The 27,910-nt window shown below is 33.3% G+C and overlaps 1 protein-coding gene across 1 annotated transcript in view; it reads left to right on the top strand.

Annotated features, from left to right (window-relative positions):
• Positions 1-27,910, top strand: part of KCNH8 (potassium voltage-gated channel subfamily H member 8) — a 153,786-nt gene that overhangs the window by 73,827 nt on the left and 52,049 nt on the right. Inside the window, exons 4-7 of the mRNA XM_042888791.1 lie at positions 5,550-5,677; positions 8,722-8,962; positions 20,798-20,955; positions 23,955-24,162. Of these exons, the coding sequence (XP_042744725.1) occupies positions 5,550-5,677; positions 8,722-8,962; positions 20,798-20,955; positions 23,955-24,162 (735 nt within the window). The remainder of the gene's footprint in view (positions 1-5,549; positions 5,678-8,721; positions 8,963-20,797; positions 20,956-23,954; positions 24,163-27,910) is intronic.

Raw genomic sequence — 27,910 nt, 5'->3', positions numbered from 1 at the left:
AAGAAAAGAAAAGAAAAGAAAAGAAAAGAAAAGAAAAGAAAAGAAAAAAAGGAAATTTCCTAGAGTTTACCTTTAGGCAAGTTGTCCTGAGCATACTATGTTTTTACAGGTGACAGATCTGGCTTTAGAATCCTAGTGAGAAAACTATAATTTACCAGCCTCAGTAATGAGATGGCAAGTTAACTTTTTTAATGCAGTAACACAATAGTTATGTTGGAGTTTGAATCTGTTACTTCACTATAACAGACTGTACCTTTTCAGGAGAAACCTGGGAGAAGGTTGTAGCAGTGAAATAGTTTAAAATCAGCTTACCTTTAGAGTTCTGTTGGACTTCAGTCTGTCGTTGAAGAAGCTGTTAAATGTCTACTTGAATTTTTATTTTTCTTTCTGTTCTAAATTTTATGTGATAGATACAAATACCAGCTTCCGAAAAGGAGCACTTATTTTCTTATTTAAAAGTGTACACCCTTCAATGATCAAAGTGAAAGTGGACAGAAATATTTGGGTTACTTTCCCCTGACTCTGACACCCCACACCTTTTCTTTTTTTAATGTTGGAGTAGTCAGCAGCTTATCTGACAAGTATAATATGACTGTTGAATTTTACCTGAAGTCATAGTATTAAAATGATAAAAATCATACTATTCTTCCTGTGTAAAAAAATTGGTCTGTAATAGCTCTTCAGCTGGTATGTGCTTTCAGTATATCTTATTAAATAAGTTAATCAGTTAACGGAGAAGTGGCTAGAGGTTATCCTGGAGCTTAATAACTTAGCTTATACTTCTGTGAATATTTGGCTGGTTTTGACAGAAAGAATGTGTGTTGTCCTTACTGCTTTTATTCTGTCTTAATACCAAAGAGGTTTGTATCTGCTCTTTACTGCTGGTGTGCTCTATCCCAGAGAATAATGCCCCAAAGTTAGCAAAAAAGTTTTAAAAATCCTGGAAACAGTCATACCACCTTTCCACAAAGTCTCGCTTTTGAAGCTTTTTATATTGTTCCAAAATCTATTCATACCATTTGACTCCAATATTGTCCCTATTTTTGGGGGGTGAAACTGTCTATGAAATGAATTTTGAGTTCATGTTACTGCGTATGATTAAATACTATTGTGTTTCCTGTAGATATCATTGGATTTATTCTGTGGCATGTTGTAGACTGCTCATGGGTATCCGTGCAAAGAAAGACTCTTTCTGCTATGGTTTTCCTTACCTTATGATGGGAGTTTCTCAATACTTGTTTTGAAAGGAAAAAGTAAATACTGCACTTTTTACAGGAAGCCTTGCATGGCTATAAGATTAGAAAGTGACTGAGAAATCCTTTAATGAATGATTTGTTGAATCCAGTTTTGAAAACAAACAATATTCCAGCTAACATCATCTCACTGTGCAATCATGCCAAATCTCTCGATTATTCTACCCTTAGAGAAATGCAAAAGAAAATTTTGTGTAGTGTGTGGAGAATACAGCAGCAGCAGAGATCGTGCCACTTCTGTGATTTGAGAAGGGGAGGGCCCAGATGGAGGTAGTTTGAAGTCCTGACATTACCATTCTTTTCCACAGTGCTTCAGCATGTACATGGAGCATTATCATGGACCTCTTCAAGTCTTTCTATACCTGGAAGCTTTTAAGCAAAGAAGAGTATCTGTTTGTCCTGTTCTACCTTGTTGTTGTTGTTCAAATTAGAATCTCATTCATATATTTAGAAAGTATATAACTTTCGTGACAAAATTTTCCTTCTGAGAGCTGGCATTTCATGCTGTTTCAGTTCATCAGTAACATACAGTTTTAAATAAGGAAATACATATAAAAATGTGTTTAGCTCATCTGCTAACTTATCCATTTCTGTGTGTATGTTACCAAAATTTTTGTTTGTCCCACGTACTTCCCTTGGACATCCAAAGATAAAAAGTTTTCTTATTATCATTGTGCTGCATCTTTGTGCAAAACTACTTACAGAACTATAAAATACATTTTTTAATAAACCTAAGAAGTTGACTTTTCCCAGCTAGTAGGCACTTTAGGATTGATTGTCCATGTAAAAGTAGAATCATCACATTGTAACACACTGCTTTTCTGCAGAAATCTTCCTTGCAAGTTGTTTTGAGATACTGACATCTATACTATCCTCCCTAAATCCATCTGATGGATGGTCAGGTTTGCTGCATGTAGTGTGCTTATATGGACATATTTACAACATATGAAGGAAAGTCAATGTATCTTACCCTCATCTGTCAGCTACACAAGCAAACAGAACAGCTGTGGCAAGCAGGTGGTTAAGGTTGGGTATAAATAATTGTATAGATTTAAAAATAAAATAATAAAGCAAATACGATCTTGCCCAGGGTGGTTAAGTCTATTGTTTCAATAGCTACTGCTGAGAGATCCAAATCTGTAGCCTCACAGCCTGTTATGTGTGTTCCACTGGTTGCAGTAGAATTATTTTATGTGGATAGTTACTCAGGTGTGCATGTATTTCCGGAGCAAATCCCCAGACTGTTTGACCTTCCCCCTCTATACCTCATAAAACAGAAAATACCAACCATTAAAAAAGCATTTGCATTTTCTTGTGTTTTCTGTGGGCCTGACAAGTTTATAAGAATTCTCAAGGTCTTATGAGAGTACAGTTAAGACTGACAGAGAGGAGGAGGAGTTAGCTGCTTTTCTTAGAAAAGACTTCTGAGATTGTCACAGTGGTGAGTATGTTGCTATAGTTAATCTCATTAAAAAAAAAAAAAAAAAAAAACATACAAAAAAGCATAACAGAGAAAGGCATCACAAGGTGTGAAAAAACATATTGCCACTTTTCTCATCAAAGAAAGGGGGGGTTAATTATAATTTGCAAAGCTGCTTCCTATTTTAAAGTAGGGATTATAATCACACAGGGATAATGTGTAGAAGTGCCAGGCAATGGAGCCCCTAATAAGCTTTTTTTTAGAACATTGATTTCTTACAGCAGTTGAGGAGATGAGAAATCCTTTTGATTTTATGTTTATCTCATGCTCAAATAAAAGCATTTAAAGTACCTTCCTGCTGATGGTTGTATTCACTGGGTGTTTGTTTGTTTTTCCTAAAAACAGCAATGAAAAGACAAATAAATCTGTCAGACATCTAATAATTTTTAAGTATTAAGAAGAAACAGCTTTATATTCATAAAAATAAATAAACTGTCTTCTTCAGAATAGTGATCAGTAAACAGATATGGAACAGAGTGAAGGTTATTGATAATAATCACACACATATTAAAGATGCAGGCAATGAACAAAATAGTTTAGTAAGTATTAACATTACCTCTTTTCCTAAAGGCACTAGGAAGATCAGAAAGTAGGAGAAATCACAAACTTCATTAACTGATTTATGTTATGAGTTATTGACATGCTCTAGTAATGGAATTGTCTAATGATATAATACCTACAAAGACAATTTGTATTCTTTGACTGTTAATACCATAAAAATCTTTTTCAGCTTAAAGGGAAAAACGATAGCAGTTTGTAATGAATTTTACACTTTCCTTTTCTATTTTTGCTTTGCCGTTTCTAGGAGTAGAGTGGATTTTGTTAGAGAAAAGATAGCATTAATATCTTACATACGGTGGAATCACTGTGATGAAAGTCACTTGCTGTGCAAAAAAATGTAGATATTTTGATTCTAAGTGCCTTATGCTCCACAATCCAGGTATGTTAATGAATAAAAGGTCTAGCAACTGGAATGTTAAACCTATGTAGGAGAAATTAGATCTGTCTAAACAAAAATATTATCAATCCAATGGCGTATAAAATGCAACTCTGAATTTAGGTGCTAGTAAGAACAAAGCTGACAGCATAAACCAATTGTTTGTCCATGGCTTGAATGTTGTATGTTATTCTGGAAGAAGAAACTACTGAAATAACTGCCATAGCAACATAGCCCTGTATTACTGAGACTGCTAAAAATATTTGAAAAAACACAAACTGAAGGCACTGTGCCTGCTGTATGCAATGCAACTCAACATGGTTCTCATTCCATATCACCGAGGCTGTTGTATCTATCACCCACCAGCAAAGTCTACCTTGTGCTTTGTAGGTTAAAGACCTAAAAGGCATTCAGTATGAGACACTGTGAGGACCAAGCCTTTGGTGGAAGAGTCTGGAAAATGTTGTCAGCCGTAAACTAGGCAAGGATAATTTTTTGCTTTCTCAGCCTGCTTGTATCATTTCTGAAGCATGTTTTATTGATTACTTCAGGAGGCAGCAGATTGAACTGAATGGCTTTATCTGGAATGGCTGTCTAGGTCAAGAAACAAAAGAAAGAGAGGCCTGCAGAAAGTTTCAAAAAGAATTTTAAATTGAAACAGCAAAACTATACTACAGCTATCCAAACCTATAGTGGAGACCTAATTCAACAGACTCAGCTGTTTTGTTCAGAGAAGCAGATAAAGTGTAAAATTACACTTTTTTTTTTTTTTTTAATTTAGTTCATGTTTTATACAGTTTGATCATTAAGATATAAAGTTTTTAAAAAATTCTATAAGTATTTTCCAACCTTTTTTACCCTTCTTTGTTTCACTTTCATTCTTTGGAGGCACAAAATAGAAATGGGAAATCTGCAGTAGGAAGTATGAATCTTCTCCTTCCACTTTTGATAGTTTTCTTTTGAGTTTTAATTTTTGTTTTGCAGTGTATTTTTTTTTTTTTTATTTTTTTTTTTTTTTTTTTACCCTTTCTCTTCTTTACTGACATAAAAAATCCTCATATGGATAGGGTTTTTCTGTGGATTAATTGAAGCTTTCTTCATGGAGAAGTTTGGAAAGTTTGGTATTCTACCTTTTTCCCTATTTATGCTTCTACTCTGAAGAGACAAAAAACACATCAATTTTCTAGAATTCAGATCTTTCATAGACAGGTTTCAAGATTTAGCTATTTTGCTTGTTATTTATTTCTGGCTGTACTAACTGTTTTTTCTTCCCTACCTAATTAATATGCATTGAACTGACATTAATTAAACCTGTTTGACAGATAGCTTATTTCTTTATTCTCATAATTTCTTTTTTTCAGAATAATGATGTATTGCAGTGTCACAGGAGTTGCTTTGAATTTACTGCTGTATAAGCAAGAAGAAAAAACATGATCTCATGATTTACAATTATGGATATCTGAATCGAGAGAAAAACCACAAAGCTTTCAAAGCAGTGCTCATTCTTTAATGGATTACATGTCATCAAAAAACATGTCAAGTGATTATGCCTGTGATTGTGTGAAAAGAAAATTAGAAATCCAGAAGCCTCAAATTAAAAATTGCATATTACTACTAATAAGCAGCTTTTCAAGTTAACACATTCTGATATTGTGGTTTGTTTTAAAATGCAAAGCAATACAGAATTTTGCTTGTTTGTTTAGATTTTGTTTTGATTCTGTGTTTTTTGTTTTGTTTTAAAAAATAAATCCAGCTGTTCCCCTCCCCCTCAAAAAAAAAAAAAAAATAGAAAAAAATAAATAAAATGAAAGTAGCTCAGTTCGCAAAGGTTGAAGTGCAGTTTCCTGATGTTTCATGGACTCTCGCTTCTGTTCTACAGACAAATGGAAAGGAAGAGGACGAGCAGGGTCACATTTTGATTCAGCACGAAGACGAAGCAGAGCTGTCCTTTATCATATCTCTGGACACCTACAAAGAAGAGAGAAGAACAAATTAAAAATTAATAACGTAGGTGTGATTCTTCTTTCTTTTCAAACATGCTTTGTACTGTCATTTCTTTTTTAAAAAACAGACTATTAGAGGTCAGTAGATACCTGAAGATTGCCTTAATTATAACTTTGACAAGATGAGTAAAGCATACTGAAGTTCATTTCTGTTTACTTCAGTACACTTTATGTGTCAATAATGCTTTTATTTATTTTACCTCAGGAACATCTCAATAATAATTTAATCAAACTGTTTCTCAAAAACAGTCTGCCTTAAAATCTCAGAACAGTATTTAGTTTCTTGTTTGTATTTCACTAGTATCAAAATGGTCTACTTCAAATCAGTTCCTTTATTTTTCACTTCGACATAAAAGTTTAAAATGTAAGTAAAAAGACAAAATGTGGGGAAGAATTCTAAGTTAAGGGAACTAAGATAATGAGATACATACAGTTTCAAAGTAGATCAAAGAAGAACAGTGTCCTGACTCCATTTGCTGGTGGTATCATGATCTCCTAACTGCAGAGAAAAATACTTGTTAAATGTGTTTAAAATGTGTTTAAAAAAAGTCCCTTTTTATCTTGAGGAAAAAGCAGACCAAGGATATGTAATGTGATCACCCTGAAAAGCTGTTGGTCACCAAAATTAAGGAACAGTGCAGATACATTACCAAATTAGAAACTAATAGCAGAAAAGTCTTGGTTAGACTGAGAATCTGAGAATACACAGAAGACAACACAACATACAACAGCATACACTTCAACTGAGTGTAAATGTTAAATGTTAAAAGCTGTTGTAATAAAGAAATATGCTAAAAAAGATTAAATGTTAAAAAAAAAATCTTACAAAATGTTTTAAAAATTTAAGTGTTAAATAAGTAGAAGAATTTAAGAAAAAAAAATACAAACTTTGGAAAATATGACCATAGCTTTGTGATTAGGAACGGACTGACACTAACAGCAATGAGAATTCAGTCCCTCTGATTCATGAATGAAGAAGGTAAGGATGTCAGTGTTTCAAAAGAATCGCTCAAAGAAAAAAGATATGATAGATGAGGCAATCAAGTGTGCAGCCATGCAGTTGTTGTTATGTTCGTTGTGAGTACCATTATGATCAGAAGTAATCTTAACTCACTGAATAAGTGACACTTGTCTTGTAAATCTTCGTAACTGGAACAGCATTAAACAAGCATAATGATGGGAAAAAAATTTATTAGTGAATAACACCAGACTGTTGATGAAGCATATGCTGCTTTTCATCAGAGTAACAGGTTCTGTTAAAACCCTAGAAAATGAAAGATAAACATTTATAAAATTTGTGAAGAGAACTGAAGTCTTTAAGAGAGACCTTTGCTACTTTCACAATAAGACCTCAGGACTCAGAATGAAATGAGGCATTATCTCGCAGTGAAGTTAGATATATTTTAAGTCCTATTATAATGAGTCTACATCAGTATTTTGTTTTAGATCAAGAGTGTAATTTTCAAGAAAATTAGATAGTTATTTCTACTAATTTTGTTTTGATTTATAAATGTGTCAGTGCTCATGAACTGTACTGATTCAGAGGAAACAAAACCAAGAGATCTTCTCCAACTGCTAGCAGCTGTATAATCCACTGGACCAGGCTAGAGCTAGTCTGAAAATACTTTCTGACAGATCTAGAAGTATGTGTAGAAAGGATATTTTGCCTTCAGTACCATCTATTCCATTCTATACCTTCATTCTAATTTTGTCCTCATGTACACAAAACTTTAGCCTGTCTGGCAGAAAACTGTTGCCATTTAGCGACAGTTCACCCAACAGAAGAAGAAATACTTTGCTAGATTCACTCCCTAGAGTAAAAAATAATTTGCCAGATTCAGTCCCCTTCTGATTCAATGTAATTCATTCCTCATTAATCCTCTTCCTGCCCCAAAATTCACAAAAGACATTTCATCTTCAGAAAAATTTGTCTAAAGAAGTGTGAGTACCATGTAAAGAAGAAAAAGATTTTGTTAATGCTAGTATTGAGATAAGACAATAAAAAGGAGTGTCAAGTGCACTTCTTTAGGGAGACTGTAAATTTTCAGTAATGTTTTATTTCTTTATGTGCTTTTTCTCTAGGACCAGAGCCTTATTTCAATGAACCTCAGAAGCTGAGTTTTTGTGATTAGTTCAGTGGACCCTTGAGGTTCCTAAAATAAGTTGCTGTGTCAAACTCTGTTGGAAAGCTAACTCATGTATATGTGAAGCTGTTATGCATCTTCATATATTGTCCAGCTAGTATAGGCAGCCCTAATTTCAGCTCAGAACAGAAAAAATATTTTTCACATGCTCCACTCTCTCAATTTGCCTTGAATATATATGAGGTTCCTATAGTTAAAAAATTTGTAATCAATCACATTTATAGAAGCAGCTGTGATGATAATCTTATGCTTTAAAATATTTAGTATGACCTTTCTCATACAACCTGAAGGCAGCCTCAAGTGTATAAATCATGCATGTCAAATGTGAGTTGGAAGTAATATTTGCTTGAAGAGTTAAATGAAATGTGCAACTAAAATGTAATATTACTTCCATAATTACTTCTCCATTTTTTATGATAGTGCTTTATGCCATGTCTTACAGCCACTTTTCACATTTGAAAATAATGCTGCTTTCATTCTGAAAATGAGATATGTTTAATGTTATTTGAAGTGCAGGCCTGATTTTGTCTCACTTGTTCATAAATCTGTACTTAATAATCATTACCTACTTAAAATTTAGGTCTAGCTGACTCACTTATATCCATTAAATTTTACTACAAATCACTGATTTACTAGATGATAAAATATTTCAGCATTTGGTACACAGAAAATACTTCTCTCAGGAAATAGGAAAAACTCAAAGAATGTGCCTAAGATTCACATATTGCACATATGTTAGTGGTTTTGAAAGTTATTTTTCATCTTTAATTCTTGTATGCATTTGACCATCATATTTCTTTGCCCTATGTAGAAACAAACAAACAAACAAAACTACATTCGAAGAAATGTTGGCATGATCAAATTATTGCTTTGTCTCATATCATTTTTTTTTTTCTCTTTTCAGAATGTTTTTGTAGATAAACCAGCATTTCCAGAATACAAAGTTTCAGATGCAAAAAAATCCAAATTCATACTGTTGCATTTTAGCACTTTCAAAGCTGGCTGGGACTGGCTTATTTTACTGGCAACTTTTTATGTTGCTGTGACTGTACCTTACAATGTTTGCTTTATTGGCCATGATGAGCTGTCTACAACTCGAAGCACAACTGTCAGTGACATTGCAGTGGAAATTCTTTTTATCATTGGTAAGATATATTTGGAGCTTTTGGGGGGGTTGAGTTGAGTTGCTTTTTTGTTGTTTTATTGTTGTTGTTGCTAGTTTTACTTCTAAGTTTTAATGCGATAGAAGAAATATACTTTCATGATTTGAAAATAAATGAATTTTAGTTGTATAGTTTGAGAATTTATTTGAATTTTTGATTAACTGTTTATGTACATTAAATTGCTTCAGGTAGTCTTGCTATTTCTCAAAAAGTAGCTTGAACTTAAGGTTCACAATCCTTCTCTTACCTTGTGGATGCCTAAGAGTTTTCTGAAACACCAATCACAGTTTGTCCATGAATTACAATGAAGTTATTTATAACACATCTTTTTCTTATTTCAGTTTTGCAAGCACTTATACAAACACAGATTACAAATTGAAAATCATTAATATTGTAAGATTAAAACTCTTATTACAGTAATGCTGATGTGCAGTGTTGATATTCTATACTGACAACTGGAATAACATTTAAGATGTTGCATCTTGGCACCTGATCCTTTCTCTAAACTTTTATTTCAGTGACCTTGTTTAATATTTATGCCTCCAATGAATTAAAAGGAAAACAAAGTGATGCCTAATAGCAAAGAAAGTTTGGCAGAGTCAGGAATTTTTTATTATCTTTTATTCATTTCTTTATGAATCTAGAAAAGAACCCCTGGCTAGGGTCACATAGATGTTGTATTTTCTGTTATTCTTTTACCACTAAATCACTGTTTGCTGTCACACTGACAATCAAATCTTTTGAAAATATGCAGGTGAAGAAGTCATTTGAAAGAAAGAAAAAAAAGCAAAGCTGAACATGTCTTTCTTGAAAGTGAAAAGAATTGGGAAAGATTCTAATAGATAAAGAAAATGAATAAAATAACAAAATCTCCCTAATGTTTAACATTGTTTCCTATTTTACTTTTTTCTATTTTTTTTTTCCTGAAAAAAATGTGACACCAATGTTACAATCTTCCCTAAGAAAACTGAAGACTGAAAGTTAAGTATTAAATATTAAGCAACAACTCCGATTGTCTTTAGTTTAACAGCAGCTTTTCTTATGAAAATTTTGAAGAGTTTATTTAATCTCTCTGTTTAATATAGACAGAAAAATCCACAGATACTTTGCTGATGGAAAAATCAGATGTTAGGATGGATAAACATTTGTATTTTCTCCTTTTTATTGATTTGCTGTTATACTTATTGTGCAGTTTTCCTCTTTGTGCTCCCTATTACATCTTGGCTGACTCCCAAGTTAACGCAAGTGATCAATATTGAATTACACAACAGTATTGCAGTAAGAAATCTGTGTTCTGCAACACAGATCACAGAGGATCAGTTTTTGTGCTGTGCACAAAGACCATATTTACGAGTCCAGTGAGCCATAAATGACTCCATGTTACATTTTAAAGAATTCAATATGAAATTATTCTACTTGATCTACCTGGGAGTCTTTTTATGTTTATTAAAATCATAGACTCAAGGCTAAGATATTTTGCTAGTAGTTGTACTCTTAAACACACACAGGTGTAGATTACAAGTCTGTGCTATGAATGTGACTGTTGGAATCTGAGTATGAGAATTTAATATGGGCCTATCTAATTTATGTACTTTAGTGTTCATTTGTAGCAACACAGATGGTGTATTGCTCAGTGCAACTTTTTTTTGTTATATCCTTTGCAGTAAATAGAATTTCAGTAAGTCAAAATCCATAGTATCTCTGTGATCAATAAAATAGTTGGGTATGAAAAATGAAAGTAAGTTATTTGATCAGTTTTACTTGATATTTTCCGGTTAGACTGTTAGCTCCATCATCCAGGAAACCAAACTGTGCTTATAACTAAATAAATTTTTAAAAAATGTTGAAAATGTGATAAAATATTTATTTGAATAGCTAATATTATTTGTAAGCCAACACTGCACTATACCGTAATAATTTTTCTCCTCCAGTTATACTAATGCCTTGATTTTTCCCAAATTAATTGTGGAAAAGGATTATGGAACATTCAGTAAAAGATCATACTGCATTTAAATCTCTGCATTAAATTTAAAGACAATTGTATATTTATAGTAATATCTCAGTGGTCCCTTCCATTAAAATATTGAATGAATGTCTAAGAACCAGAGTAACCGTATTAAAAGTGGTAAGATTAACAGTATGCATAATTTTAAACATAAGTTTCAAGGCATTGCTGCACTGCAGCTCTTCAAAAAGTTAAAGAGAAGTGTTCAGTAAAACTATCACACTTTCATTTGAGTTGGTCCATGGGAAAATGCCTGAGGTGGGGTCTTCAGCTACTTTACAGCCCTGTAATCATGGCTTGAGGCATAACAGCTCTGTAATCATGGACTGAGCAGCAGGAGTCTATCTTCTCAGATTTCATTCAGATTTCTCATAACATGGGATAATATTCTTTTTACTCATGCAACTTGCTTAAACTCTTATTTGGATTTGGAAGGCCCTACTTTTTACCTATGTTATCAAAGGAGGCAGAGCCATGACAATAAAAAGGAGAAATGATGTCTGCACATCAGTTTAAGGGAAGGAACAAGATAGAGGCCTTTATGCAGAAGAATTTGAATAAATATACTGGCTAAAAATATATATTTTAGGCTTATCCAATATGCAATTCAGCATATGCATAAGCATGATAAAAATACGTATGAAAGTGTTCATCTGATTTAGGGTACTTATCAGTAGTAGTATTGATCTGAATTAAATTATTTATGAAAAAGGAATATACCTAGCTAGAGGTTTGACTGTCTTAAAGACCTCTAAAGAATAAACAGAAGATTAATAATAATTAAAACCTAGTATATGATGTCTTTGGGGAAGGTGTTGGAGATAGAATGTAACTAAAGCTTTTCAAAAAAAGTTAATATTATTAAGTTGAATTACGGCTTAAAGTATTTTTCACTTGATGTTTCCTGTATGTGCTAGTGTTTTGATAAACTGTGTGATGCATTGTTTGAACACACGCTTAGATCTCTTTCCCTTTGGAATATGTGCATGAAATATATTCCCTACGTAATATATATATTTAACATTCTCTTGTACATGTATAATTTGATGCTCCTATCCTGTGATTAGAACTCTTTGATGGATTCATGCATCTTAAAGTCATAAAGAGGAGGAGAGAAAGCCTTTTTAACATTAGTATATTTAATCAAATGCTTAAAATAATTATCTTTTTGTTTCATTTGATGAGTGAGATTACCAGCTTTATGATAATATTTACTTTGAAGTTTCTTTCTCTCACCTGACATAGGTAGTAGGTGGATCCTTCATTTACAGGTAGTTATCTATGGGGCCTGAACAACAAAATTAACCATATTTCTAAGAATCAGAATAGAAAAAAATATAAGACAACCTAATTATCTATTCCACCTCTCTTCCCCACCACACACACACAGCTTTTGTGAATTATCAGCTACTCTAGAAATGAGATTACAGGAGATTAGAAAATCTCTGTTGAACATCCTCATGGGTAAAGAGACCATACTGAAAACATCAAATCACAGGGATGAAAATCAAGGAAGTGGATTAAGAAGCATAACAACTCTTTATTTTTTAAGCTTATGGTCTTTTGGTCTGCTTTATGATACTGGGATTTGAGTTCCTGGGCTCTCAGTACACATAGCATTGCCAGTAAAACCTCAATTTTACTTTTTGGCATGCTTGTCATTCTGTGTGTCTCAGCATGGCTGCAGTCGTGGGTACAGCAACTTGTAACTGTGATATTGGCTTGAACACACCATGCCAGCACATTAACACTGACTGTACTGTACTCCTGGAAGGAATGACTTTTCTTTCTGCCATATCCATTCAAATCACTAATGCTTTCAGATTTTGATGTTAATGGATAATTTACCCAAGTAAAACAGTTCTGTCTTCAGTATCCCATTATCATCTACTGTAGGAACAAATAACAAGGAAGAGCAAATTGGTGTCTCAGCTACAGAAAGGTTTTGAAAACTAGTTCTGCTGTGGACCATCATGCCAGAAAACAGATCTTGCTCCATTAAAATCTCTGAACATTTTGTCAGTATGTCAGGCTGTACTAGAGCAAGGCTGAGAACATAAATCAGGGTGTTGCCATTGAGCAGAGACCACACCATTCCTCATACGCTGTTCAGTGATCAGCATATTAGTGTCCAATAATGAATAAAATCGTAGGAGAAACTTGACTGGTTATACACCTTATTCCAAACTCAGTTGTGAGTGTTGCAAAGCAGAATTTTTCAACTTTATGTAGCTCACAATAAAAGAGAGGTGAAAAAATTATATTACCTAGCATTTTCTGTAATCAAAAAGAGTGCCATGAGAAGTTACTGAATCAGCTGACTAATCCTAAATTGCTGTTTTGCTGTAGCTTGATGATACGTTTAATACCAGTAGGCTTTGTTTAAAAAAAAAAAAAAAATCAAACCTAAGGAGAAAAATAGAATGTTGGCAGATAAAAACCAACTGTTTCAGGTAATGTAATCCTGTTTATTGGTAAAGTGGTTCAGCTGCCCTGCAAATAGTTTTATCATTGGATTACCTCTTTTTTTTAAATTTAATTTTATAATAGGGATTAAAAACTGAGATTATACAAAACATATTTTAGAACTTTGCTTCTGAAATTGGAAAATTCTTAAAAACATCTTAAGGACTTATAGTTTGAATATTATTTTACAATTTTCACTTTTTTAATATCATCTAAGATTGCAACCTGCATTACACATTAAGTAGAACCTCTGGCTTTTTACACAGTCTTTCTTCTCTTCCTTGAGCAGCAGTATAAACTAGTACTTTCATACTACTGACTAAGTGTGCATGTGTATGAATTTTGTCATGGCAGAAATGCGTAAGAGAATGATTTGTCAAAGAATGTGATTTCCTACTGAACTTTAATTCAAGAGTCACAAAATAATGCAGTAGACCTACTGATCCACCCTAAGTTCCCAGCAAATTTATACCCAGCTATGAAATACATTGTCTTTTAGAGTGAACTGAACACTGCTGGGGTGCTAGAACATGGATTTTTATGAGGGGAAATGGAAATTCTGTCTGTAAAATAATATGATCACAAAAAGGAGAGTAAAATCATTAGAATTCTCAAATAAGGAAAGGAATAAGAATTTTTAGATAAATCACTATATTAACTTCAGAAATTTTGAAAGCATTATGATGACAGCAAATTTGAAAGACAGTAGGATGATTCTTCTCCATCCTTCTGAAGTTTACTCCTGTGGATGCAGTATGAGAGTTTAATTTGAGTAAGATAAATTAGGAATATCACCTTTATGCAGATTGAAATTTTTGAAGAAAAAAAATAACCACCCTGTTTTTTGGTTTTGTAGGAGCTGATTTTCTTCAGTATTTCATTGTAATATCACACATGTTTTAGAGATACTACATTTCATTTTATAGGATTTAAAAAAAAAAAAAAGAATATGTGCCCACATTTTGCCAGTAACAGAAACAGTAGGCTCATGGCTAGTTAACCATGAGATCCAATCAGAAGATAAATCAGGGTCAGGATTTAAGTTCGAGGTTGATCATGCCAAAACCAAAAAGTTTTGTGATTTACATGTCAGTGGTTATCTTCTCTGCATGCATGTTATGGACTTTAGTACCCAACAGGACTTCTCACTTACATTGCATGGGGTTGGTCAAAGAATTTGACCAGTTTCTGGGCTAGAGGGTAGCAGAAGTAGGATTGGAAAAGAAAAAGGAGCTGAATCAACTGACATATGTGGTCAGTGGGTGTGAGGAGCAGAACTTTTGTTGGGCACAAGACCTGAGCAGCAATGGAGGTTAAATAGAGAAAGCAGCAGGCATAAGTCAGGAGACTGAGAAGACTGGGAGGTAAGAAATTTGGCTAAGGAGCCTGAGCAAGAACAGCTTTTATACGGGTGATTGGTCACAGATTTGCCATTAATTTTTTCTTACTATGAAGCGATTCTGCATAATATGATGATGGAAATTGGAGCTGAAATAGCTGAGAAATATCTATTTAAATATTCGGGGGAAATAGAGGGGTGATGTGAAACCTGTTGACACTGGCAATTTTGAGTTGTCTCTGTGGAGTGCTGCCAGCACAGGTTCACCTTTGTACAGTGTCACTGTATATTGACTTGCTGCTTTTTGGACTGAAGTATTTTGTTTCTGCTATGCTCATCAACTCATCCACACAGCAGCAAATTTGGGCAGGAGCCAAAGCCTGCAGCACAGGTTAGAACTGGCCGAAAGTGTAGATTTTGTTTAACAAAATATGTGTATCTATGCTAAAACAAGACAGAAGTCTGTGGAATAAAAAGATATCTTGTTTTACGTATGAATTAATGGTTGTTCTTATAGAGACTAGCATAGGTTAGACATTATCTTGATCTTCAATTTGTGTGGTCTCTTTTTTGCTGTGTAATTGTAATTAATTTTGAATTATTCAGCTTAAAATAAGAACCTGGCTTTTGCCCTTATGAGAAAAAGAGAGGCTTTGTCCTTCCCTCCCTCTTTACATCAAATATTTTAATGTAAAGGTAATATTTTAAAAGTTGTAAAGAAATGAGTCAACCAATTATGCTATTATTAGATGTTACTCTTGCTTTAGTTTTAGGTAACTTTTTAATGGTTTTGCTCATATCAGAGATATTATTCATGTCTCTTGTTCTGCTTTTCTGAGCACATGACATGATCCACATATCTTGCAATGTCATTTAAAGTGACGTTTTCCTAAAGTAAATGGAAAAATTCAGTGAGATGACTTTGCTTCAGAAATATTTTTATACAGTAATAACGCTTACTAATAAATGGTTTGTTCATTACTCTTTTGGCTTCAAGAAGGGAGACTAGTTCTCATACCAATCTGAAACAAAGGTATCAAATACAGCTTTAAGTATGAAGCTTGCACAGGATGAAGTTGATTGTTACAGCATATGTATAGATAATATTTTGACATATATCTTATAGAAAATTTTTGAACTAGTTAATCTCCAAAGTTATTACATTCACTTCATTTATGCTCAGCTCATCTCAGGGCATCCATAACAAAACTTCAACACTTACATTACTAAGGAAAACTGATAGTTCTGATGCTGTGGAGCTGTCTGGAATCTCCGAGGTGTTATATTATTGATACATTGAATTTCAAACTGTACTTTCATAGATTAATGTCATCTGTAGGTGGAAGCTAGTGCACAGTAAGCTATAACTTATTGAATATAAATGTTATATGCATGTTATATAAATATTATAAAATTCTTAAATAAATGTTATATATATATTAAATATTAAATGGGTATTTTCAGAGTAGGCTACTGCGCAGTTTGCTGATATTTAATCCTTGTTGTCTCAATTTGCTCACTATCCTTGTTGCTTAAAGTTTTAATCATGAGAAAACAATAAAGAAGTAAAAAAAATGTTGATGTTCCACTTCTTAAACAGCAATTCCCAAAAGACTGAGGAATATATCATTCCTAAAACTAAAATCTTCTGGGCTAAAAGCTCATTTTTAAATTTCTGTTAAAGATTTTTTGTGCTTTTAGAAGTAGTTTAGCCTAACAGTTCTTCAATCCACTTCCCCCTCTTCAGCTTCCTCATTTACTCCTTTCACAGAGCAGTTAGGTTGTCAATAAAGTTGCCCAAAGAAACTCTTCATACCCAAGTACAGCTTGCAAAGCTGTCAAGAAATAAAAGACAGATCATACTTAGCTACTTCCCTCTGGACTTTTATTTAATGAATTGAATGCAGAAAGAAGCACTTGCCATTTTCTATTTGATTTTATGTATCTGTAAAAGTTATGTGGGGCTGCTTTCCTAAATTGCTTTGAAAAGAAGGCAGAAATGCTGTACAGAAAATACTCTAATCTCTTCAGTCTTGAACAGTGAATTGCATATGTACATTGATAAGCCTTTGGTACAGGAATTTAAAGCAAGCATTTATCTCCTTTTCTGTTAAAGCTTTAGTTTTCTCAAAAATACTCATGTGCGATAACTAAGCAAATCCATTTTTTAACCCTGGTAACTACAAAATGTATGTTTCTGAGTAATGAGAATGAGAAGTTTCACTTTTTTTTTTTTTTATAGAGCTCATGTCGCCAGTTGCCAGAAAATGTAACATTTCTGTCTTATTTTTTCAAAGCTCTGTAACTCGAACTACTGAGAAATACTTTAACTTGTGAAAAAATATCCCTATATTTCTTTCTTCCATATACAACTAAGTATACATTAATTAGTTACGCACGTGGTTGGTGCTACCATGCTGATGCATAAATGTGAACAGCAGGCAGCTGACTATACTGCACCCATGTGGAGCTGAATGGACATTTTTACTCATTTTGAACCATATGAAATCATTCCAATTTCACATTTTAATATCATAAAAATAATTACAAAATATTTTTGTAGCTTCAAGAATGTATCTTAAAATGTATCCAGTTTTAGCATGTAAGAACTCAATCTACGAAACCAAATAGTCTCATATCCATGTCTAAGTCATTTTGTGTTAAGACTCTGCACTACACTTTGAAAAATGCGGATGTCCAATAAACTAACAAAACAACGAGAAACTATTCTGTAGAAATCAGCTAGTTTGATAGCTATATCCAGCAGACATAATTTTTATAGCAAAAGACAGCATTTTTATTTCACATCATTCACATTTTCACTCACTCATGGCATCAGTTTAACATTTATTTTTATTACTACATGTTTAGAATATATGCCAGAATGATCTGTTCTACCATTTTCCTGTGGTTAAGAAAGCTTATGATTTCTAGAGTAACAATTTTAGAGTTCACTTTTATTTTTGTTTTTTTTGTGTGTCTCCCTTTGCATTATTATCCTGGTAAATTGCTATACTGTTGACATTTCTCAAATTTCTTGAAGTTGTATCAGAAGATAATACTGGAGTTTCAATTTCAGACTTGTAATCTTGAGTGTCACTGAACTATTCTACCTTTAATGTACATTCGCTAAATTACTTTGTATCTTACAGTTTTGTGGAAGATTTATAGTTTTGTTTCTAAAACTTACAGGATGTTTTTTTCTTTAAATATCTGAATATCAATATCTAAAATTTTTAATACTTCAAAGTGTGTATCATACATTATGTTACAATTTCAAAGTGTAAATTTATGGTAAGGTCATATTTTCAAGATCCAAACAGTAACTGATCTTCAGATAAAAAGAGTTTTTTCACCACATTATAAAATGTTGCAAAATAATTTATCACACATTAGCATAACATTTATAACTCCATGTTAGCCAATTATTTTTTAAAGACATATAAGATTTTTTATTAGGCATGCAGAAAAGTGAGTATATATCTGCATTTAAAGTTACTTGCAATGCTTGTTTTTCATACTACACTGTACAAATAGATTTTATTTTTCAGAAATTGCATCTCTTTTTGTAGACAAAATTGTCCTTAAAAAGAAATGGATATATGTTGTTTGTGTATATATCTTGTAAATACTTTTATATATATATATACAAGTATATATATATATATACATATCTTTTTGCCAAAGTGGAAGAAAACACCTGAATGTGGAAGACAGGATGAAATACAGCTGAAAAATAATTTCTCCATCCACACTGAAAAGCATAAAAGCAATACATAAACTACCAAATTATTTTAGAACTGGAACTACTGGTTTTTTTGGTTTTTTTTTTTTTTTTTTGATTGTTTACAAAATTGCAAAATACATGTCAGAAACATCCTTTCTTTAAGGATGAAAAATTAGTTTTTGAATAATCCTAATTGAAGAAAATTTGGGTCATTTAATTTTAGCTGCATATTTTATTAGTTCATTTTCAGTGTATATTTTCTATACAAGTGTATTTTTTATTTTTAAAGCTTTGTTTTTTTAAATAAAACAGGGAAAAAAATAATAATGCTCATTTTTTGTTTTCATTTTGCTGTCTGAGCAGAGTCTGTCAATTCATGCATACTGGTTTTTGCCATTGCATTGATTGACAATTGCAGAATAAATGGTATATCAGAAACTGGGTATTCATTCTCATGTACAGAGCAGGAAGTAATATTGTTAGGCTTGCAAAACAACCAAGAGATCAAAGAGTACAAGATACAATAATTCTACTGCTATATATTTCTTAGTTCTGCCAAAATTTGAATTATAGTTAAAAATAATAATAATTTTTTTAGAAAGCAATATTAGTACTGTTACTGTTGGTCATGTTTATCTCTGAAGGGACAAAATTTAAGATATGCTTGAGTTTAGGACTTCATGAACCTTTTTCAGGAATGTGCTGAACTGGTGCAGCTTTAACCAGCAGACAGAAATTAACTGTGAGGAAAGGAAATATCTGCATCCAAAGAGAACAATAATACCTCCTAAAGCTATGAAATACTTTCATTCTGTCTTTGTTTCTGTTTACAAGGCATGCATTTTATTCCTATACCTTCATCTCCACTGGTGGGCAAGAAACTGGATTTGGCTTGTAGGTTTTTCTATTTGGCATTTCTGTTTTCCCTTTCTCAGAGGCTATAGAAAACATCTGCTTGGTGCAACAAACACTCCCCAGTCACCTACGCAGTCCTTGTTCCTTGTTCATGGTGAGGAGCCAGCTCTCAGCAGCTGCTGCCACCTCGATGTAAGAGTGATGTATAGAAGAAGCAGCTGAAAACATGCCTTCTTATGAATCATCCTGCAGACAGAAAGAAGTCAGTGCTGTCACTGCCGCCATGAACAGAGGCAGAGGGCACAAAGAATGCAGTTTCCTCCTTGTAACACTTAATAATAAGTTACATGGATTACAGATAACACAGCTGACAAGCCTATTACGTGCCGGATAAATATGTCCCATGAATTCAACAGTAAAGAAAGTCCACTGGTTTTCAGGCTGCCAAGAACATCACCTTGAAGCTTTTATATTATTGTGAGAAAAACAATTACACTCTGAATGTCTTCCTGACACTTGGGATCACATCCTTTTCTTTTATTACATGGTCTTCAAGGCAAGATATTAGATTTTGCAAGGCAGTTGGCTAATTATCTTGCTTAAAACACCAGCCTTAATGGTTGGCTGCGCTCTTTTCTGACATTGTAAAAGTTTTAAAAGTAGTTCACACTAATATTGGTAGAAACTGGGTGCATAGCTTGAGGACAGATTATAGTCTTCATCTTGTAGGATGTGAAAATAAATGAGACTTTGTTGTCAAAAGCTGAACTTTTCTTTAATTGTTAATATGTTTTGGCAAGACTTCAAAACTATATCTTATATTGAGAGACGCTCATCTTGCAACATTAGATAAGAACATGCAAAATGCACAAACCATGAAGCAATTCATATCTCTTTTACAATCATGGTCATAACCAAAAAAACATTCTTTCAAATGAATTCAGCATTCGAACAAAAATTTCAACATTCAGCATTTCAACAAAAATTGTTTACTCTTGATATTATTTGTCATCTGTGCTGGACAGCTACCACGAAAAGAAAGTTTCAGTTGTGCATTTTAAATAAAGTAATTCAATATTTTCTTTAAAAAAAAAAAAATAGGTTCTATGCACAACAAATATAACTTCATTTTTCATAAAAATACAGTTGGATACTGTAAGTACTGTACTTGGTGCTATTTAAAGAGCAATGTATTTTTTAATTGCAACTTCCTTTGAAATCAGTGAGATTTAAATGTTTTAAATATTCTTTTGCAAAGAATAAATCTGTGAAACAATTGTATTAGCTCTATGTATTTGGACCTCTTACCAGAATATTGTATGGGCTTCTTAGGTATGCATAAAGAAAACAATAAATATTGGAGATTACTATCCCCAGGAGCAAAGAAATCACTATCTCTGACTCTGTTCCTTCTTTGTCAAGCAGATATTATTCTAAATTTCCGAACAACATATGTCAGCAAATCTGGCCAAGTTATATTTGAAGCAAGATCTATTTGTATCCATTACGTGACTACCTGGTTTATAATTGATTTAATTGCTGCGCTTCCCTTTGATCTTCTTTATGCTTTCAATGTCACTGTGGTAAGTACAAACTATAATCTTTTTTCAGAGGAGACTCTGTATGTGGTTTTTTGTTGTTGTTTCTTCTTCTTCTTGTTTGTTTTTCTTTGTTTTTCAAATCTGGAGGCTAAAACTTAATGAACTGAATTACATTTGTGACTTTTGTTAATTGTTAACAAAAGTTAACAAAAGTTGTTAATCACTTTTCCTTGTTTTTTAGACTTTATTAATTTAACAAACCATTTCCTCATGTTTGTTCCCAGATTTTCATTCCATTGACTTGAAAGAGCAGTGAGAAGAGGCATCAGGGAGCTTCTCACTCTTTTGCTATTCAGGCCCACCAAAAATGCCTGCTCTTTAGGGGCGCTTTATATTCTCCAAGCTACACAGAATTCTGTAAATGCCTATGTATATATAGCACATATGTATCACCCTTTCCTTGAAGATTTGTGTAGTCAGAGCGTGTTCAAAGTGGTGAAGTGTATTAACAATCTTGGACATAGAAGTGAAACCATAAGAATTGTCCCTACTGCCTTTACGCCCCACAGGAATCCTGCATTATCACTAATTGGTGAACCTTCAGAGGCTTCAGTCATGTTCATTCCTAGCCTCAGTGACTGATTAGATTCTTGCTCCTCCCATCCCTGTGTTCATTGGATAGAAGGAAACCATGGAAATATGTACAATGCTGCTGAAATAAAATGGTTTTTAGTGTTAATAATACATATGTTAATATGTTAATAATGTTAATAATACAATATGTTAATAGAATCATACAACATTCTGAGCTGGAAAGTACCCACAAGGGTCATAGATTCCAACTTGTGTTTCCACATGGGAGCACCCAAAATTCAAACCATAATTCTAAGAACATTATCCAAATGTGTATTTCAACTCTGGTAGGCTTGCTGACCTCTGAGTGATTAGTGGTGGTATAAAACAAAAAAAACGTTTGTTTAGGAAAACCAGACAACCAAGCAGACAAAAAAGGATGAAAGACTGCCACTAGTACTTAAATGTATCACATTTTTTATTATTTCCTTTTTTCCTTTTTTTTCTTTTTTTTCTTTTTTTTTTTTTTTTTTGCACAGGAGATGATGCTTTAAAGTAAACAACTCCCTTACTAGATATCAACTTTATTTCTCAACACTTCCCAGCATCAAAGAATGCCACGATTGAATTTTTTGTTGATTTTAGATAAAATTCTGACTCTGTCATTTTGACAGAAAAAGGTTAACCTACCTAGTCTAAAAGGATTAAGCAACTGGAAAATTTATATGGCTTTATGTCTGTGGACAGAGCAAAATCTACACAGACACAAGTATGAGCGCTGACTCCTCATTTTGTCTGTCTAAATTTATGACATAGAAAGGAAAGCTGGCTGATGGTATTTGAGGTCTTCCAATGACAGATTAGGCACAATAGAAGCCGAGTTTTTGACATGACTAATGAGGAAATTCATTACAATTATGTATGATTAATTACATCTGTGTTCAAATTTATGAGCAAATTATTTTGGAATGAGGCAGACTTTAGGCATTAAAGTAAAGTGTCTACAATTTAAAAAATATATCTGATTTGCTGTTTATATACCTAGGAATGTTTTTTTTTTAACTTAATAAAAATGGTTATAATTTAGTTATGGGTAATAACTTGTTGAGTGCACTTAGTTTTTAACAGTTCTTTTGATACTTCTTATTTGTAGGAAACTAGTTAATCTCACCTCAGATATCATTATTTGTTTGTGCTGCAACAGAATGTAGGCTCATATGCAAAGACGAGGGCTCCAATGTGAAAGTCACAGCATATATATACCATCTATATATTTATCTGTATGTTACTGCAACACCTGTGAGTGTTGCTCATGAAGAAGGGCCCTTTCTACTGAGAGTACAACAAACAGAAAAATGGTAGTGAAAAAAATGGGTAGTGAAGAGTGCATGATGATTGGGAGAGGATTACTCCTGCACTAACAAAACTGTGTAAGTAAAAAAAGATTTTAAAAATGTACTCTTAATTCTTGAGAGCAGAATGAAATCAATGATACATTAGATCTTCCTGAATAAGTATAAAATAATCTGTGTTACAAAATTTAGCAGTCAGATTGCACCTAGTTGTTAGCAAACACACACCTGTGAAATTAAGATTTCAAATTATTAGTTTTGTTGGTAGCACTAGGAAAGTTTAGCTTCAGATTACTCTGGATTAGTACAAGAAAAAGATACTGATCTGTATGGGTCTTTACACTATTTTCAGAGAGCTGATTGAGGTTCTCAGGGAGTACAATGAGAATAAATGTCAAGTTTGATGTTATTTTTCTTTCTGTTTGTTGGTGTGTATATCAGTCAGGTATCTAGTAGGCATTAATACTAATATCTCATTAATGAAGTAAAAAAAACCTTATTATTAATGGCAATTATGCCTATTTAATTTTTGAAAAGTAGAAAAAATTTTGGATCCTTATCTGCATATTTTTTGCTAACACTTGCAAACAGCTGAAATGTAAGCCAAGTAAAGTTCATGCAAAGCTTCCGAGTCTTTGCTTCTCTCTTTGCTTCCTTTCTCTGCAAAACATATGGTTTATGTTCTTGCCTCTTCCAAGTTTAATTATTAAGATGGTTTTATCTCACAGATAGTTGAGTTCTGCCTACTATTTGGCTACTAGCAAAAACTGAAAATTGTGAGTTTGAATATGTTTATGTTGTAGCTTTGTATTGAAGTTGAACCTTCGTCAATCTGATAATTTTGATATTCTTTTTTCTCTAGAGCAGTGAAAGATCTGTTTTAGTACAAGTATTTTTTTTTTAAGAAAACAAAAATAAAGACATTACATTCAAAAGTCAGAAGGAAAAATCTCCCGATATTTCAAGTCTCTATGGTTAAATCAGAAGTAGTAAATATCTATGTGCAGAACAAAAGTAAAAACTCAGATTTAGAGGCTAATTTCCTTTCACTGCAACAAGAGAAGTATGCAATAGATGGCAAGAGTTGACAAGTTGTTTTTCTTTTGGTTCTTCTAGGTTTCCCTTGTTCATCTCCTAAAGACAGTGCGATTGTTACGCCTCTTGCGTCTCCTTCAGAAGTTGGATCGTTACTCTCAGCACAGCACAATTGTTCTCACGCTTCTCATGTCCATGTTTGCCTTGCTTGCTCACTGGATGGCCTGCATTTGGTATGTCATTGGGAAAAGGGAGATGGAACAGAATAACCCCCTTACCTGGGACATAGGTAAGATTTTTCTACCATATGCATAAGTAAGTGTGTATGTGTGCATATATACATATATGTGTGTGTAAACATATAAAAATATATGTATAAGCCTGGTTTTGTTTAACCATATACAATTACTTAATGTTTATTGCAGAGAAAATGAATTGCTTTAATCCTATAATTTTGATTACCAATCAAGTAAAGGATAAAAGATTGCATTAAAAAATATGGACTCGGTTTCACGTATAAATACAGTGCAATTTTTGTTTCTGAGGATTTTGAAAATTTGATTTCTAAGAAGTCTTCTTTAAATTTTCAACTGAGAAACAAATTTCTCTCTACTTAGATAAGAAAGAACAATTCTTCCTCAATCTCTAAATATTGTGTGTTTAAACACTGTCTTTCTTTGGCATAGTTTCAATTAATTGATTTTAAGTGTGGAGGAATAATGGGAGTAGGAGATCTCCCTCATCTTCCACCCCTTTCCCTTCACCCCTTCCCCTCCCCCCATTCAAAATACTGAAAAAAGTGAAATTTCCATGTTTGAAAAATCCAGAACCTGGATAGAAAAGGACTGGACAAGCTGTACAAAGAATAGACAAGAAAGTTCATCTTTTTGCATGTTATGCAATTTTTGAGTAGAGAGATTCCCTTGTGAGTGCTGATTATTCTTTACTGTGCAGTGAAACAGACAGATCTTGAAAAGCCTTTCCGTTAAAAACTCCCTCCAGAAATATTTTTTAGCTTATTTTCAATCTTTGCTATTTTTACATAGAATGGAAGATGTCTAACAATGCAGAGATGGAATTGAACCATTATATTGTATGTATGAAGTATGATCCACCATTCCTTCTGGTTTCTTTGAATATTCTAGCTTTACTGTTTAGATTTTAAACTTTTCAGATTATTTATAAAGGTTGTTGTTATTTCTAAAGGTTGCATCCAGGTGTGTTGGTACAGTGAGAAAACAATAAACTGTGTATAGGATCCTGATGGCACGAGTTCTGACATGCTGCTAAAGCTGTGTTGCCTGCTAGAGCAGATGATAATGCTCCACATCTTTCCATGTGGGTAACTTGGCTTTACTGTAGAGGTGCATATCTTTTACTGTCTTTCTCAGATGGCATATCAATAATAGGCATCTCTTTTTACTTTCTGGTTCCTTGTGCTTTATCTTTTTGATTTTACTTACATTTACCTTTCACTTAAAATCCATAATGTGATAACAGAATCAGGAGGGGAAGCAAGACCAGCGATAAAATTAAATGAAGAAAAAATTAGATGAAGAAAGTCTTGCTAGTTTTCTTTGTGCTGTTAAATACTAAAGACACAATTAAATAATATATAAATAATTTAAATGATGTAAGATATCTATGAGAGGAAAAGAGTGCATAAACAGTGTCTGATGGTGAGTCAGAGTTTGCTAGTGGGAAAAATATTTGGTGATGCATTGATGGTAATGATGCAAACACCTCTGACCAAAGGCTCAGTAAGATGCATTTGACTACAGTATCACTTATTCTTCTTCTTTAGTTTCCTTCTTTCTTTTCTCTTAAACCTATTAAATATCATCTGATAAAGATAAGTCTGAAGGGAAAATGATAAATATGTTAAAAAAACTGAACTCAGATGAGGTGAGGATGCGGTGTCAGGAGGAAGAAAAGGAGAAAGAAGATCCAATAAATATACCTCTCCAGTTTGCCCATACATTACTTAAAAGTTTGTGAAATCCTTTTATTCTTCTAGTTGGTTGTTTATTCCGCCTTGCCTTTATAAACCAGGTCTGTGAACTGCTGAACTCCTCACACAGTGCAAACCTTTCAAAGAAAAGACTGCAACTGTAGGGGAGGATGCACAAAGAAATCCCACTGTGCAGAAATTGGGCAAATGCTGATAAAAGAAGAAAACAAATCTAGAAATAATAGTAATAAAAATGAAAGTGTTTTTGGTGAGAATAGTGAAGAAAAAAAAAAAAAACCAACCCAAAAAACATTAACAGTTTATGTAGGTCATAAATGATAGACCATTTCAAAGCACTTGTTGCAGTCCCAATGTTGAGTAAGGGCTTCATCCTCACTCCCCAGGTGAGCTGCTGGCAACACTCTCCACGTAGTTGCTTTCTGTTCTCTGAGCTCTTCATTTTAGGAAAATCTCCTCATCTCACCTGGGACTCTTGGCATTTATTGCAATAAAAATATTAACTTTCATCCTTTGCTTTGGTTATCTCTTGGGCAATGGCAATAAAAGCAAACGTCCCAGATACCTTCTTTAGAACAAAGCAGTTTATTCAGAACAGAATCATTTTGCTGAAGTCTCATTTGTGTCTCAGTGAAGAATGCTGTATGTGGGTTATCACACATCAGTCATCTCTAGTGGGGTTCCTAGGCAGGAGCTGCTCCTTAACAGCCTCCCACCAATGGCTTGTTTTGCCATGAGACTCAGGGATTTTCCATGCTTGACTGCATGTAACACACCTTCCTGCTGAAATGGCTGGGGAAATTCTAAGCCTACTACAGTCTTAAGCCTTAGATTCCCACCTGGTGAAAATGCATTAATGTTGAACTTACAGCCTGATTTTATTTCCGTTGTTTCTAAAAGTGTGCTTGTGGATTTTTACCTGGAAAGCTGTTCTACCATCTTCGTGGATAGTCTCTGAAAAAATTAGCTGTTATGTATGAATAATAAAAGCTACATTACAGTGACTGCTGCAAAACTTATGCAGTTATTGTGTAGCAAATCAACATTATACCAGTTCCATATCCGTCAGAAAGGTTGTTTCTATAGTTCTCTCTCATAGCAAATAAACATTTTATGATAGTTTTGTTTGTTTTTTAAGGGAAACAAAATAATGCAAGCAGAAGAAAGCTTGCTTTGGGATATAATAAAGGTAATGATACTTCAAGACATAGAAAGTACTCTGTTCTTTTGTACAAAGGGCACTTTTTGTGCATTTTTGGATTATGTGTATAACACATTTCTTCATGCAGACAAGGCAGTGGAATGTTATTCTTAGTTCTGTATTGACATGTTCTCATTTTTAAACTTCTGATTTTATTACATTAATATCAAAGATAGAGGTTCAATTTTCCATCAGTATATAAAGTTTATTCCAGGCATTAGGAGGCATTGTAATTGTCAGCACTAAAAAAATACAGCACAAAAAAATAACTTTTCCTTTAAACTTAATATGTGTCCCCCTTGGAAAGTATGCTTCTTAATCTTCTCTGGAGTGTCTCAGCCAGTGTTTACATGAAGAAGTGGTATCTTGGTCATGGATGCTGCAAAACATACAACAGCTAAAATACAGAGAAATATAGGTTTGTTCAAAGAAGGAAAACCCACTCCAGGAATGATAAGAATTCTTTGCTTGTTATATGTGAATCTATTCTTGAGGAGAGGAATTAAAGCTTTTAGCAACCTCCTTTTACTGTTTCCTCATAAATCTTATGGCAAAGATTCAAAAGTGAGGTCTTGCTAACGCTGAAACCTGACATTTAAACTGTAATACTGTAACATAGTACTTTGGATCTTGCTGTGCTATCCAATACGCACCACAGCACAGATCTCACAACATTGACTTTAATGGGAAAAACAGTTTGTTGTGTATAACACTTTCTCTAGCTAATTTAAAAAGATGAGGTCCTTCATTTGGATTTGGATTTGCATTGGACCAATGGGAGTAATGAAAAGTTCTCCCTGTGAAAATACACAGAACAAAAAAAATGTATTTGCTTTGTTCTCATTGGCTGCAATTTTAAACTTTGTT

The sequence above is a fragment of the Lagopus leucura genome, unplaced genomic scaffold, assembly GCF_019238085.1.
Source record: "Lagopus leucura isolate 7727_CA_CO unplaced genomic scaffold, USGS_WTPT01 Super-Scaffold_100157, whole genome shotgun sequence".
In the NCBI taxonomy this organism is placed as follows: Eukaryota; Metazoa; Chordata; class Aves; order Galliformes; family Phasianidae; genus Lagopus; species Lagopus leucura.
The sequence above is the reverse complement of the archived record's forward strand: the minus strand, read 5'-3'. Positions and strand labels throughout refer to the sequence as shown.